Raw genomic sequence first — 15,155 nt, 5'->3', positions numbered from 1 at the left:
GAAAAATATCTATCAAAAACAGGCCGGACGTGGCAGGGTAATTATACATTCCTCACAACAACAACAAAAAATACCACAAAGGCCATTACCGGCAAATATGCCTTTAGAGAAGCATTGTGATCAGTTTGTTGTATTTCTTAAAATGGTGTTTTATACTTTCTGTAAGTCATGTACACTGTGTTACATATGTGTTGTTTTACGAATATATGCCTTAAATTAGGCATTCTCCCACATCTTGGAATCTGGAATTACCAAACGTCACAGTACCAAAATTGCACCTATTCAGCAAACATAGCAGCGGAAATCTCACAAGTGGCGGGGTTGAACATGTTTGAAGGCGCCAACCCTATCCTAACCTGGGAAAGTGGTGTAACAGTACAACATAAGAACAAACTATAAAAATCAGTTGAAATAGGCTTAACTCGTCAAATCGATACAAATCAGAAAAATATCTATCAAAAACAGGCCGGACGTGGCAGGGTAATTATACATTCCTCACAACAACAACAAAAAATACCACAAAGGCCATTACCGGCAAATATGCCTTTAGAGAAGCATTGTGATCAGTTTGTTGTATTTCTTAAAATGGTGTTTTATACTTTCTGTAAGTCATGTACACTGTGTTACATATGTGTTGTTTTACGAATATATGCCTTAAATTAGGCATTCTCCCACATCTTGGAATCTGGAATTACCAAACGTCACAGTACCAAAATTGCACCTATTCAGCAAACATAGCAGCGGAAATCTCACAAGTTTTCTTTGAGACTAAATAATTTACACTAGTAATTTTTTGGGGCCCTTTATAGCTTGCTGTTCGGTGTGAGCCAATGCTCCGTGTTGAAGGCCGTACCGTGACCTATAATGGTTTACTTTTATAAATTGTAACTTGGATGGAGAGTTGTCTCATTGGCACTCATACCACATCTTCCTATATCTAATTTGTATTTTTATGATTTGACATTATACACGTCTTTCAACATAGGTAAATATATTTAAATATACACAAAACGTTCACAGTATATATCAACAGATGAAGTATTCACTGGAAAAAGAAAAATCTACGGAATCTTCGCCATGCGACGTCCACAAAAAGTCATCTTTTAAAAATGAGCAAATAAAATATGTTACAAGCATCCATTCCTTAAAAAATGAATACTATAAGAATGGAATAATGTCAAATTGTTCTAAATATTTGAAGAAATAAAACAAAACATCTGTTATTCGATTTTTAAGGATGTGAATTTAAGCATGTATGCAATTTGGGTATTCCTCATTACAGAATCATGGATCGTTTGGAGGTCGGTTCAAACCCATTTTTCTATGATTCAATATTAAATTGGTGTAACTATGTAGAAAAAAAGGATACATCTACAAAATAAACACAGAATTGAAACTTTTGTCTGGATCATAAATAAACGTAGGTGAAAAAAATGCCAAAACAGGTGCAATTTGGGTATCGTCACGTTACATGAATAAAGCAGCATTGCCTGCCGAAAAAAAATAAAAAATGATTTTCTGCCGACTTTATTTTTATCATTTTTAACAAGAGTGAGCATAAATATCAACCAAATAAATAATCAGTGCAATTTTACAGTTCTAGTTTTGGGTTTAGTTGTTTCCATCGAGTTGTCTTTCCAATCTGATAATTTCTTCAACTCCTTTCCTCATTTCCTGGATAGCCTCGATTTCAGTCAGACCTAGACGACGTTTGTTGGAAATATCATAAACTCCTCCTTTGTTTTCTGTGTTTTCTCCGTCGGTACCTAAACAAAATAGAATAATTAAATCGTCAACCGTTTATACTTTGGAAATACTCAAATCTTAAAATTATTCTTTTTTTTTTAACTGACAACATATTTGATCACGAACCTTTAAATTTTAATTGAGATTCTTTGCCGTTTCAGTGAAAATAAAATATATCAAATCCTCCCTCAATAGCCCCCTTTTAACTCTCTCTTGCTCTGTCTAGTCAGAGAAAATGGGAATTGAAATATGTACCTTATGTGGTATGATATGGTATAATGAGCTTCCACCTGAGATCGTCCCCAGTTTTTGGTGGGGTTCGTGTTGCTCAGTGTTTGGTTTTCTATGTTGTGTTTTGTGTACTACTGTTTGTCTGTTTGTCTTTTTCTTAGCCATGGAGCTGTCAGTTTATTTTCGACTTATGAGTTTGAATGTCCCTTTGGTATCCTTCGTCTTTTTTTTTTTTCAATATCAAAGATTTCGGTCCAGATTAATATGCAAAAGATTAAATTTTAATCACAAAAATGTTTTAAATTATTTGACTTGTAATTAAATACAAACCTCTTGGTTGCAAATTAAGTTTTTCACAGATATCTTTGAAGTCTGGTTGAGCTGACAATTTTGGAATTTTGATGTGTACGCTGGCTCTAAGAGTGGTTCCTAAGTTTGTTGGACAGAAGGTCAGGTATCCCAGTTTATCATGATGAGCAAAGGTCAATTTCTTTTCCATTTCTTTGATAGCCTGAAAATGTTTTAAAATACAGTTTAGATAAAATATGTTTTATAAGATGCAATTCGACGTTCCAGAATCTAACTGACGCATTCTGTGTAATATTTTCAAAAGCGTACATCAAAACGTTGATTGGTTAATAACGTCCTAAACAATGAAAATTCAACCAATGAGGTGACGTTATTTTCATTTCGAGGTACGAACTATGCAATTACCCATGGTCCTTTATATTCTAAAACGGTGAATTGAATTTCACGTTTAATGTTGGATATGTATGTATATATTTTTTTACAATGTGTTTTATAACGGAACGAATCACTTGTAAAGGCCACAAAAATATTCTTTTAACACCCGACCTTAGTTAAAGGCAATACAATGCATGATGGATCTAAATATTTATAAAAAAAGGATTAGGGCCGCCAATCTGGAAGGACTCAAAAAATTTTTGAGCTTCATGAAGCATGTTAAAACTCAGTTTGTCGGTCTAGATCAAAGCAGGTTGCATGATCCCGATAAACTTGTGAATCTACAGGCCAGACTCTGAATTTTACGAAATTTTAAGTTAGGTTCTATTGGCCTGTAGAAATGATTTTTATAGGCCCAACAGTATTTTTACAAACCTGTGCTTGTGGGCCTGTGGTTGAACGCGAAGACTCACTGTTGCCGAGTTCTTGAAAAGATTTTGTTCTTTCAGGACATTTGCCCAATTGGAAACACTGTCAGTCCATTATTAATACATTTTATCAGTCCATTCAGTTATTTGGTCTTTGAATTAATTGAAATGTACACTCATTTGGGACATTTGGACTAGTAACTGTCGATTATGAGGTTGTCTGCATATTGAATTGTAAAATATCAGCTGTGAGTGACAATATGAACTGTTTTGTCGCGTAAGCGCTTTGAACGAGTGCAAAAAGGCTTTCATATTATGTCGAGCAGCTGATATTTTACAATATGAATATGATGGAAATCTGATAATCGATTTATCGGATTGTATTCGTTTATTTTGCATGATAGAAACAAATGTTTTCTTTGTTTCATCAGCGAACCGGAAGATGACTTGATAAGTGCGGGTCAAACGTATCAACGTCGGTTCATTCATTATGACGTCGGTAAAGTTATTTAGGCCGTTTTAACGTATTTGACGTCACAAAGCCGTGATATGAAATTTTACGAAGAGCTGGGCCGATTGATGCAGGCAGTCAGTAGGAACAACGATAACAACACGTCAGAATTTTATTTTTCATTCAGTCGAATGATTGGGACTGGCAGCTCTTAAGAAATCTTTGTTGATATATTTTTAACAAACATGATATTGTCTTGAATATGTTATAGTTACCGCTTGGCGTTATTTATGTTTACAATCAATCAATCAATCTTTAAAATTTCTTGTTTTACTCAGCATACTGTCGAATTGTGGGTACTCCTTTAATGCTCAACAAATTATACATACAAATATTACTTACCGTGACCAATCTGGTATAAATTTCTTTGAGATTTCCTCCTTTCTGCATGGAGATGAGACGAAGATGATCTTCTTCATTGACCCAGACAAGGAAAGTTTTGTTTTTGTTGAAAAATATTCCTCTTCCAGTAGGCCAGTCATTGTAACCACCAGCAGATCTCAAACATCTATTCAATTATAAAAATAAATATATTTTAACAATAAATTACGATAGGGCTAAACAATATGTTGTTCAAGTATTCCTTTCCATAATTTGGACACACAGTCAGTGTCAGTCACACAAGATATCAGTCTTGCCCGATACAAGGAAAAAATGGAAAGCAAACATTAGTCCATTGCCCTTGGCTACTTGTTAGCCTGTTCTAGTGTCGATCTAATTTAACTGTTATGTGTCTAGAAGTAGTCAATTAAAAGTTCAGTATGTTTTTCAGTCAAACCAAAGCTTTTTAAATACAAGGACACACTTTTCAGATAATTAAAAAGCCATATCCTTTGGGACGTTTGGTTTCTCATATCTAATCCACCCCCTCCACCCCCCCAAAAAAAATAGAATGTGCCTACCTACCTACCCATACCTAACTGACATGGGTCTGGTTTCGACAAATAGTGGGTGTCTCTACCTACCCTATTTTTCTGTCAGGAGGAAGACAAGTATATATATTTGTTTGGCCTTAACAATGATACTTACGAATCGTGGTCATTAAACAAGAAATGGTCAGCTGTGAGCTGGGTTTGAACTTCTTTAGTCATTCCTTCAAGTGGGAAGTATTCTCCAGCCAACTCTCCGGTCAGGCTGTTCAGTGCTGCAACGGATTGTTTTTCCATTTCAACTTTGTCCTATATAATTAAAAAAAAACAATACAATTTAATTTTATTGAATTACTTTTTTCCCCATTTTATTTTACAACCAGCTTTTAGTTCAATGATTTTGTGCTGAACAGCAATCATTCGCCATCTTTAGTGCAAATAGGCAGAGTTACTCAGTTCAGTATTAGACAAGACGCCCCAGTGTCCACTTTTAAGGGTCTTGTAGAATCCTCTGCCATCACTATTCGGTGCAAATGTGTGGTACCAGGGTTTGAAATTAGCAGGGGCCCACTCGCCAATGGCCCCTAAAATTTGGTGTCGGCTACATAAATTTCTGCTTTTCTTGTATAGGACTATATATGTGGGCTACAAAATTAAAGCTGTGGGCTACCATGCCAAAATTTTAACTTCAATCCCTGGGTACCATTTGATAATAGAATAACGAAAATGCAGTCTTCTCGATTAACCACAAGCTCTACGGCAAACTGGCCAAGGCCGGTAAAACATTCATAAAAAGAGGCGCCAAACGCCATATTTATAAACTTAAAGAAATTTTATGAAACACAATTGATTTTGCCGATATTACATCCATATAGGTCAAGAAAAACACAAAATATAACACAGTATATGTCATAACAGCCAAGAATAACAAGAATAAACATAGTCGTGATAATGTAACTTTTAATGTTCATAGAACACATTTTCGCAGAATGTTCGCTACTCGCGTTTTTAACTGTTTGTCAGATATTCGGAATCCTTTAGTTTTATCCATGTTATGCCAATAAAAGTTTTGCCCACTAACCCCTACTTTTATTTTCATAATTTTGTAACATATAGTTTAAAATGCCATTTTTAAAAATCTTTTAAAATCCTTGTTATTTTGTTATAATTTTTGAAAGAAAACAGGTGCCAATGTTAAATGTATGAAAAGTCTACAGAGAATCATTTCCCGCATAATTTTCCATTCATTATATCTCAAAAACAGGACACACACCTTTCATTTTTTTTCTGCTTTTTAAGTTCCTTTATTTATATATACTATCAATTTATTACAGTCTTTTTCGGTTTTTAAAACTGCTTCGTATATAAACAAAAATAAATTATCGGACGCTGCACGAAAAGTAAACTGATGAATAAGCTTGATTAATTATACATGCTTTCTTCTTGTTATTTGTGACATATTCTTTTACATTCTATATTTTGTTTATTTTGTCACAAATCAGATATTAAGTTGATTTGTTATATAACGATAAAGTTCCCATTGAATTGAATTCTTAAAGAAGCAGCTTTTACATATTCTTCACAACTCGGCCGAGTCCGTACCTCCATCTAATGGATACTAGATAGATGGAGAGAAGCGGAGTCACCCGAGGTTAGCCGATTGAGCTTTTACAGTTACACCATTTACATTGTATCTTGTTCTTCGTATGAAATAGAGACTTACGGACGTTGTCCTTATGACGTGACGAAATTGGAGCTAAAGATCAAAAGAACAAAGAAATAACAAAGAAATACTAATACTCTTTATTTGACGATTCAATAATTACCTCTTTTGAACTGACTGGTGGAAAGGCAAAAGCAGCATGACTTCTTCCAACTCTGACACGTGTAGACAAAATGTACTCATTTTTTGGATCAAGATCGCCAAATCCTAGGTTGCTGAGATCCCCAAAGTCTGGCTTAGGATGTTTGACTTCTGGAACTTTGTGGTAGTCTTTGATGACAGGGTGGAGAAGATCAGAGAAGGTGTCGTATCCCTCTGGGTCGCAGGCATAAACACCACAGTGACTGTGCAAGTTTTCACATCCTTTTGAAAGGAAAAAACACAACCAGTTATTATAAGTTGTCAGGAGTAGAAATGTTAAAATAAGTAGGTTGATTGAGGGTAGAAAAAAATGAAAAAGGTCTTAACTGCAAAGAAACAAAACACTAGAAGTTGAAGAGAGACAACACAAAAAAATCCAGATAATAATGACGTTTGCCATATCTGCAATCTTCACGATAACTTTTTTGCTAACTAAGTAACTTGCATGAAATCAGTTCACCAGATTTCTATATATATACAAGGATTGCAACTTTTCTGATTTTGGTACTACTAACAATTAGATTTTCGATTCCTCTTGAAGCAGGAAAGCGCCAAATTTGAAAGCAAAGTATAGCAATTATTAGTTTGAAAAGTTGGAACTACACTAGTCCAAATAATTATGACGTCTTGAAAGGCTATTTTATTTTTTTGCTTTGACGCCTTCCTTCGATTTGCGTCACAGCAAAAAATTAAAATAGCCTTTGAAGACGTCATAATTATTTGGACTAGACAAAGAGCTACGGTTCCGCAGCTAGAACAAAAAAAAAGACCAAACTCTTCTGTCTATTATGCCATTTATGGCATATATATTTCCTGATATTCATTTTTTATATTTACAAAGTCGATATTTGAAAGCAAAATGTTTGGTCTGTGACCGAATTCTTCTGTCTTTCCTGATCTTCATTTGCTTTTTTCATTTCTTTTTTTGCATTAGTCTATAGTTGTCGGCTCGCATAAAAAAAAGCAGAAATAGTAAACTCTCGATATTTGTACGTGTAAATATAAAAAATGAAATATCAATGATTATATAATTTAAAAGCAGAAATATTTGGAAGTTTGATTTACGAAAATAATATCTATAGAAACAAATTATGAGTCTGAAGAGGAACCTCGTGGTCTAGTCCTTGAAATCAACTCTAAAGTTATCTGCGGAACCGTAGCTCTTAGGTCCTTTTGATATTTTTTGACAATTTGCGGAGCGGTTCCGCAGCTACTCTAAAGTCTAAGTGAAAAAAAAAACAAACAAGCCAACACAACTCTTCACAGAAAACTTAAGATTGTGAAACACGAAGCACGATAAATTTAATCTCAACAAACCTGATCTGATGCAGTCTGCCAAAGTTCCACCAAGCTTGCTTTTTAGGCCTTTCAATTTGTCGTAAACATCTTGCGTGAGGTATTTCTTCAACAAAGAATGACTGTCTCCCTTTTTCAATTTGTTATACAACTCCTCAACTGAAGCCATGGTTAAAAATAATCAAGTAAACTGGAAATAAAAGAAACAAAAAATAGAATAAAACTGAACTGCGAAAACAAACAAACAAAATACGGCTTAGCGTCGGCAGGAAGTGATGTAAGACAACGTCAGACTATTGTGACGTCACGTTTGTGAAATTTCTGAAACGAAGTCGGATAAACGAAGTGATAGGTTCTGCATTTGAACTGCTATCATTATTACATTTACATCAATATATTTAAACACGGTAGCCGTTATAAGAAATGCTCACATCAACTCAAGTACGAACAACTTTCTAACTTTGAATTTTATGATTCTTCAATGCTCAATATTAATCCTGGATTAAGTTTCTAGCCAACAAATCCTTAATTCCTCCCAAAATGTGTATTACCGTCACGGATTACAGTAAAATAAAAATGGTTGCACTTTAATAATTCGGTTTAAAGTTTTTAATCTAACCTTTAAATATGCTTACACATGCAAAATTAATTCAATAAATGACTAAGTCGCCTATTACAAAGTATAAGGCTGCAACAAATTTAAACATTGATAAGAAGGCAGATAAACGGGATAATACGGAAACCTTTGAAGGGCATTCGGGACGTATATATACCAGATCATACCTGCGTAAAACCGTATAAGAATGAACATGTACATAACGAACTACATTTTTTTGGCGAATTTCCCTCATGACGTTCCAACAATTTGATAAAATGCTTATACGAAAGAACAGCACGAATATTATGCACTTAAATATGACACCGTTTAGGGACCGGTCATTATTTATCTCCAGGGGGGGGGGGGGGGGGGGGGGGGGCGGCAAAATGTAAATTTGAAATGATCAAATATAATTGACCCCCCCTTTTAAAATGTGTTAAAAAAAATTAACCCCCCCCCCCTCTTTCAACTACATAAAAACTTTTGACCCCCCTCTTTTCTGATTATAATTGAAAGGTTTCAAATGATTCAATCTTCATAATATGTTGCTCTTCATTGGCGGTTGTAGTTACTCGTGACTGGTTCTGCTCATTGCTAACCTCATTGCCATTCTCTGTTGATGCTTCAACCTCGACATCGAGCACAGACGTCTTTGATGGTCCATATGCCTCTATTGGGATAGCATTCGGTTTAAATGGAAATATCCCAGTAGCTCTGAACCCACTGAATATATTGACTAGATTCATTTTTTCATTAAAGGCTTGCTTGAATAAGCCACAAAAATCGTAGCGCGTGACTATTCTTCCTGGATTCTGCCTAAGAAATGCCTCACAGCATATATTGTACGACCTTTTCAGCGGTCCAAATACGCTTCTATCGAGTGGCTGTGTCCAGTGCGTTGTATGGGGAGGAAGACAGAACATTTCTATCTGATAAGATACGGCTGTTTCCAACAGATCCACTGTTATGTGTGAAGAATGTCCATCCAGTATGAGCAGAACAGGTCTCTGGGGAGGAAGATTAGGTATAAACAGCTTTTGAAACCAATTATTGAATAAATCTGAATCAATAAATGAACTCTTACTGCATGCAAATAATGTGTTTGCTGGTGCATTGCCCATCAATGCTTGGCTTACTCTTTGTCCCTTAAAGATGAGCATTGGTGGTAGAACTCTTGCCTCTGCGTTCACACAGCATAACGCGGTTACATTTTCGCCGCGTTCTCCGCTTGTTTTGGAATGCACACTCTTTTTGCCTCTTTTACCGACAATCTTTGATGGATCATGTACGGTACTCAAGCCAGTCTCATCCGCATTAAAAATTTGCTGGGGCTTTTCCTTAATGTTCAGTTTATCCATGAAACTTCCAAGCTTTTGAAAGTAAGCTGAAATGACATTTGGATTCAGCATTGAACTTCGTGCTGCGCTAAGACCCTCTGGTATGCGTACAGATAAACATGGATGTCGATCTCTAAACCCTTGCCACCAATCATAACCGGCACTTTTCTTATCATTGTTAAAACAATGCTTTCTCACCGACCTCACGGCTATCTCGTAGGCTAGCTTTCGGACATCTGTGATGGTTAAACCAAATCCTCTTTCCTCCATTCTTAGTACATGCCCGACCAGAGCTTCTTCATCCTTTATAGAAAGTACTGTGGGTTTTGTTGCTGGTGAATCCAGATCCATAGTTTTCAGTCTCCGAATTAGTGTTGTTCTTGGTATATTATACATCTTTGATGCTTTTAATTTAGACATGCCCCCACTCTTTACATGGCGAACCGCTTCTTTCAGACCCTCTTTTGACCACTTTCCTAGCTTTGGAGTCCATCCCTTTTTCTTTCTGGCCATTTGCTGAAATAAAAAAGATGTAGGTTGTATTGCTTTATATGAGTGTTTTATACGCTATATATTTAAGAACTGAGACTGGCGTCGATATACAGACTTAAAACCAAGAAGATTGCGGGAAACAAATATTGTTTACAGACGTTGGCTAGTATTTTTATCAGATTCTCGAGCTCTTTGAGATGTATCCAATCCAACATGTTATTGACCCCCCTTTTTTTTCTTTTGGATTTGTTCATATATTTATCTAAAAATCCTCTGGGAAACCTTTTTAACCTTTTTGTTAGTTTTCATAAATTTTGATGCACAACACAAAACAATAGAAAATTAAAGACACATACCAAGTTTATGTTTATTTTGTTACTGAACAATACGAGTTGTCCACTTTCCCCATGGTAATGGGGTAAGTGGACACCTCGGTTGTTATCGTGTTTTTCAAGAAACGAAAACAAATTTATTCCTTGTAGACCATTTAATGTGATACATTTTATAATGATGCATTTGTTGTGGCTATTGAATTATAACTAAGCTTATAGGGGGTTTGTGTGCACTGATCTGCTTTAGGATATGTTTTATGCAAATTTCTGCTTTTTTTAATGAATGCTATATGACGTCATACAGATATTGCAAGCTACTTGCAACACGGCACCGCTTCTTCTGTTTCACTCAAAGCAGCAATTTTCCGCAAAGATAAATAAGTCTTTGGGTTTGAATCGTAATCCTTGATATCCAAGTTAGATCAAGTCAAGTTATTTTCAACGGAATCCCACAAACATTCATTGTAAAAGACAATTTAGAGAACGTACATATTCGGCGGGTATACGACATGTACGCCGCCATATTACAGAAGCAGAATGCTTTCATTCAGCTAGGTTTGTATTTTTTATGCCATTGTACTATCAAAGGCATCATTGAAAGTCTCATTTCAAGGCATATTTGTCGTTTTGAGAATCTCAAGTATGCATTCACGAACGTTTGTCGCCGAACGGGACAGATTTCTGTGTGTTTTGTCATCAAAACAAACGTATGATTCATTAGAGATACTAATTATCTCTCACTTCCATTATCGAAACCAGCAAAAAAAAACAATATGCATGAATATTTACTGATACGGTGCATTGACCTTCAATTTACCTTTTAACTTTTCTTTGACTTTGTCCGTTGTGTTGATCATCTACGTGTCCGACGGGAGACAACTCGCATTAAGACAGCCATCGGAAATAACTAACGCGGTGACCACTTACCCCACATGTCCACTTACCCCAATTTCCCCTATGAGTTCATCTTGAAAAATCCAAATGGTGTCACCTTTGCATGAATAGCCACATAATTGTGAAACCCGTTCGACTTTTCAATGTGATCAATCTTTTATAAATTGTGTTTTATATGTATAATATGTAAAAATATTCCATAAAGACTTGAGAGCAAACTGAAAGTCTACTTTTGCTGTGGTGAAGCCAGGATTTTGAAACCAATTTTAAAGTAACTTCTCCTAGTTTCTTAGTCCTATAACATCTAAGAAAAACATATGAAAAGTGACTAATTTTGCACATAATTTGGCAAAATTCATTAGTCACTTGACAATATAATTAGTCAAAGAGTAATGTGACTAGCTCTAGCTAGATCACTGATAGTGACAGTTTGATATTTGGCAAAATGTAAAACTAGGAGACATTTTCTTGGGCTGAATATATTTATTTTCATTTATATGCAAATCCATTTTTTATTTTACATGCAAAAGTAGAAATAACATTCAGATGTCACCACATTTATGTCATCAACATGTGGAACCCACATCAAGCTACAAGTAAGCTATGAAGGACCCAAACAACTATATAGTCTATGGTCATGGCACAATATGGCGATCAGTGAATCTATGGCCAATAAAATCATGACCCCCTTTGCTTAATCAACCTGGAAAGGAGTGACCCCCCTCTATCAGTTTCCATTTTTTTCATGACCTACCCCTACTTTTTGCCGCCCCCTGGAGATAAATAATGACCGGTCCCTTAGTATAAATAATAATCACAGTTTGTTAGATGGAAAGGGACCGGAAGAAACTGTTAATAACATAGTTTATGTTGTCATGCATTGTTAGTGAAATAATAGCATTGGACCGTTTTGTTATTGATAGAAACTGATGTCCAACATCCACTTCTTAATTTTTCTGTTTAAAACTGATAATTTAATTAGTTTATCTGTTTGAAATAGGAAAATTTGTCTAACGTAAACATTTAAAAATATTTTATACAAATAAGAAGATGTGGTATGCATGATTCCCAATGAGACACCTCTCCACCAGAATACAGAATGTGGCGGGGTTAAACATGTTTGCGGGTGCACAACCCTCACCTAACCTGGGACAGTGTATGCCTTGATTGCGGCATGCCCTTTAATATTTATTACACAATAACAGCTACCCAAAATGGAAAATAATGTTTATTTGCTTATTTCCGTGATCATTTTTTGCTCAATGTCCATCGTCAAATACTTCTTGCAAATTCGAGACATGTAAAATATTTAAGCTGCATTTAATGGTAATAATTCTTAATAGGCAGGTGATATTTGTGTGTAATCTTGGAAAATAGTTATTTTTCCACCTTGTGTTTTTTTTTTATATTCACATGAAATTAAATTTTTCAACTTTCAGGCTGTTAGGCCAACAAAAATATATAAGTATGCTTGTTTCCTGTCTCCCGACCATCTTTGTCTCGGACCCTCCGACCCTTATTTTTTTTCGTTTTTCGTGCATTTGTGGAAAATTGCTATGAAAAGTTGTCTGAATCAGTGAGAGAATAAAGCACATCTCAAACATTTGATTTAACTCTGACATGTTTATTTTTCAACAGTTCTTCTTGTTCAACTACCAGAATAAAGTTCATTTTTGTTTTTCATTCTGTTTATTTCAGTAAGCTATATGAAATATATCATCAAAAGGGAAAATAAACATTATAATTATTCAACCTAAATTGACATGTGCAGGTGACATATACTCTTTGCATTCACGTCAAGAAATCCTTGCATGAAGTGACTTTTTGGTGAGTCTGTATTTGGTGTGTTACAACGTTCTGTCCTAAATTATTTCAGTCTAAATTATTCCTCATTCATTTTAGTCGGCCAACCCTAGGGAACCTCCTCATTTACTCAATTGTTCAACTTGTTCTCGTACTGAAAAAAGCATGAAACATTTGTCACTGGACTTTAGACAAACGACAATTAATCAATCAATCTGAATCCAATGCATATGATTGACGTGTAATGAATTATTATTAAGATACAAAAATCAAATTACAAATTACGGAATCGCATAAAACAAAAGAATCAATACCAGTTGCGTCGACAATGCATAACTGTCTCCTGTAGATATACATGATGACTAACCTGACATGCGAATATACACTCAGTCCAAATCTGATTTAAATACAGATCCTGTATCCACGCTTCGCTTACATGCTTTGTATTTCAATGATATTACCCTCAGTCAAAATGTCACAATCAGGAATAGGACATGCCTACAGATCAGACGAATTTTCTGGTAACGTAAATTATACCAGAAGAACATGTCGGAACCTCGTTGACCGAGTGTCTGTTGTGAAATATGATCTTTTGCAACTTTTGGGGAATTTGGTGATGACAGATATTTGTTAGGCCCTGTATAGTTTATTTAGTACTTTCTTAGACATTTTAGAGCGCAATCAAGAGCTTGGCATATTGTATAGACGCCTCCCTGATGTCGATTGATTAATTGATTGAATGAATGGTGATTGCTTTGAGTTATCTCTCTTTGTATGGTGCGCATTATTCTAAAAACAATAATGGGAATTCTACTCTACGCTTAAAAATACCACTGGACATTGATTAATCTGATTATGTCACGGTATATTGAACACCTTTCTAATGTACATGTTTCCTCCTACCGTGGGAAATACGTGCGGAATGTAAAGGTCCGCGTACTGATCTTCAATTCCTTCCTCTAATCTATCTTCATGACTTTTCTAAAATTTTTAGTTAAAACTCGTCTTCTTTTTCTCTTTCGCGACTTATAAGGATTTTTACATGTCATAAGTAACACAACTTTTCCAAAATCATTTAAGTTCACACTTGTTAGTGTGATTGTTGCTTAGTCTTCCTATATATTTTTTGTTTATAGTGTCTGATTTAAATACATATCCTGTGTCCACGTTACGCTTATAAGGACGACGAGGATCAGATCTATTTTCTGTAATGATAATTATTACTTCATCTAATGTTTCTGTGCAAAACCCGAGGATCCCAGAAGGTCTCAACGGAAAGTTAAACGAACCATTGTTAAATGCTTGTAAGCGAACCGTGGACACATGAAATGCATATTAATCAGATGTTTTTGTTGTAGGCTTTTTGTTTGTCGTTTTGTCTTTAATTGTCAAGTTTCGTATCAGTGATTTCAAAAGTCGTCAAGATTTAATTATCTAAAAAAATTCACATCTAAATAATTTTTAAGAAGGCGCGTTCATCAGTATTGGTTAAATAGTCAGTGTTATACATTTACCACACAGGTACTATTTAGAACTTCAAAATCATGAAAACGTATAGAAAATAATTGAGTTCTAATACATTATGTGTCTTTCATATGAATAATAGAACAAGCAGGCAAGAAGAGGAGCAAATAATTTCCCATAGGAATGTGGATTGATGTGGGGGCATCGGTGGCCGAGTGGCATTGGTCTAAGTACTCCAACTACTGTATCAATGAGGTTGTGAATTCGAATTTTCTCCGGCTTCCTCCACCAATAAAAACTGGCTGCAATGAAATAGCTAATAGTGCTGACAGTGGCGTTCAACATCAATCAATCAAACAATTAATTAATTGCATGTTGAATAAAAAAAAATCCAGGTCTTGGTGGTGTCAGTTTCAGACAACTTTTTGTTTGAATCAGTGTGGTTTTGTTTACCAGTGTATGATTTATTCTTTTTTAAAACAATATTTGTGTATCATACTTTATCATGAAACAAAGTAAGACTATCTAAAAGTTTGGAATGAGGAATTCGTGTATAAACTGTATATATATAGAAGTCACCCTTTTTTGCATGAGGAATAAGGCTTG

The 15,155-nt window shown here is 35.1% G+C and overlaps 2 protein-coding genes across 2 annotated transcripts; both read right to left on the bottom strand.

Moving 5' to 3' along the window:
- Nucleotides 1–1,511: 1,511 nt before the first annotated feature.
- Nucleotides 1,512–7,917, bottom strand: LOC127726620 (arginine kinase-like). The gene is made up of 6 exons (XM_052234040.1): nucleotides 7,651–7,917; nucleotides 6,296–6,555; nucleotides 4,630–4,778; nucleotides 3,943–4,108; nucleotides 2,308–2,488; nucleotides 1,512–1,766 (listed from the first exon to the last, which is right to left on the bottom strand). Exons 1-6 carry the CDS (start codon nucleotides 7,796–7,798, stop codon nucleotides 1,612–1,614), a joined length of 1,059 nt encoding a protein of 352 aa, XP_052090000.1. The 5' UTR covers nucleotides 7,799–7,917; the 3' UTR covers nucleotides 1,512–1,611.
- An 813-nt stretch (nucleotides 7,918–8,730) lies between these two features.
- LOC127726792 (uncharacterized) lies at nucleotides 8,731–10,077 on the bottom strand. Its single transcript, XM_052234248.1, has one exon. It carries the CDS (start codon nucleotides 10,075–10,077, stop codon nucleotides 8,731–8,733), a length of 1,347 nt encoding a protein of 448 aa, XP_052090208.1.
- Between the last annotated feature and the right edge of the window lie 5,078 nt (nucleotides 10,078–15,155).

The sequence above is a fragment of the Mytilus californianus genome, unplaced genomic scaffold (assembly GCF_021869535.1).
Source record: "Mytilus californianus isolate M0D057914Y unplaced genomic scaffold, xbMytCali1.0.p SCAF_18, whole genome shotgun sequence".
NCBI lineage: Eukaryota > Metazoa > Mollusca > Bivalvia > Mytilida > Mytilidae > Mytilus > Mytilus californianus.
This window is presented reverse-complemented; position numbering and strand designations above follow the sequence as displayed.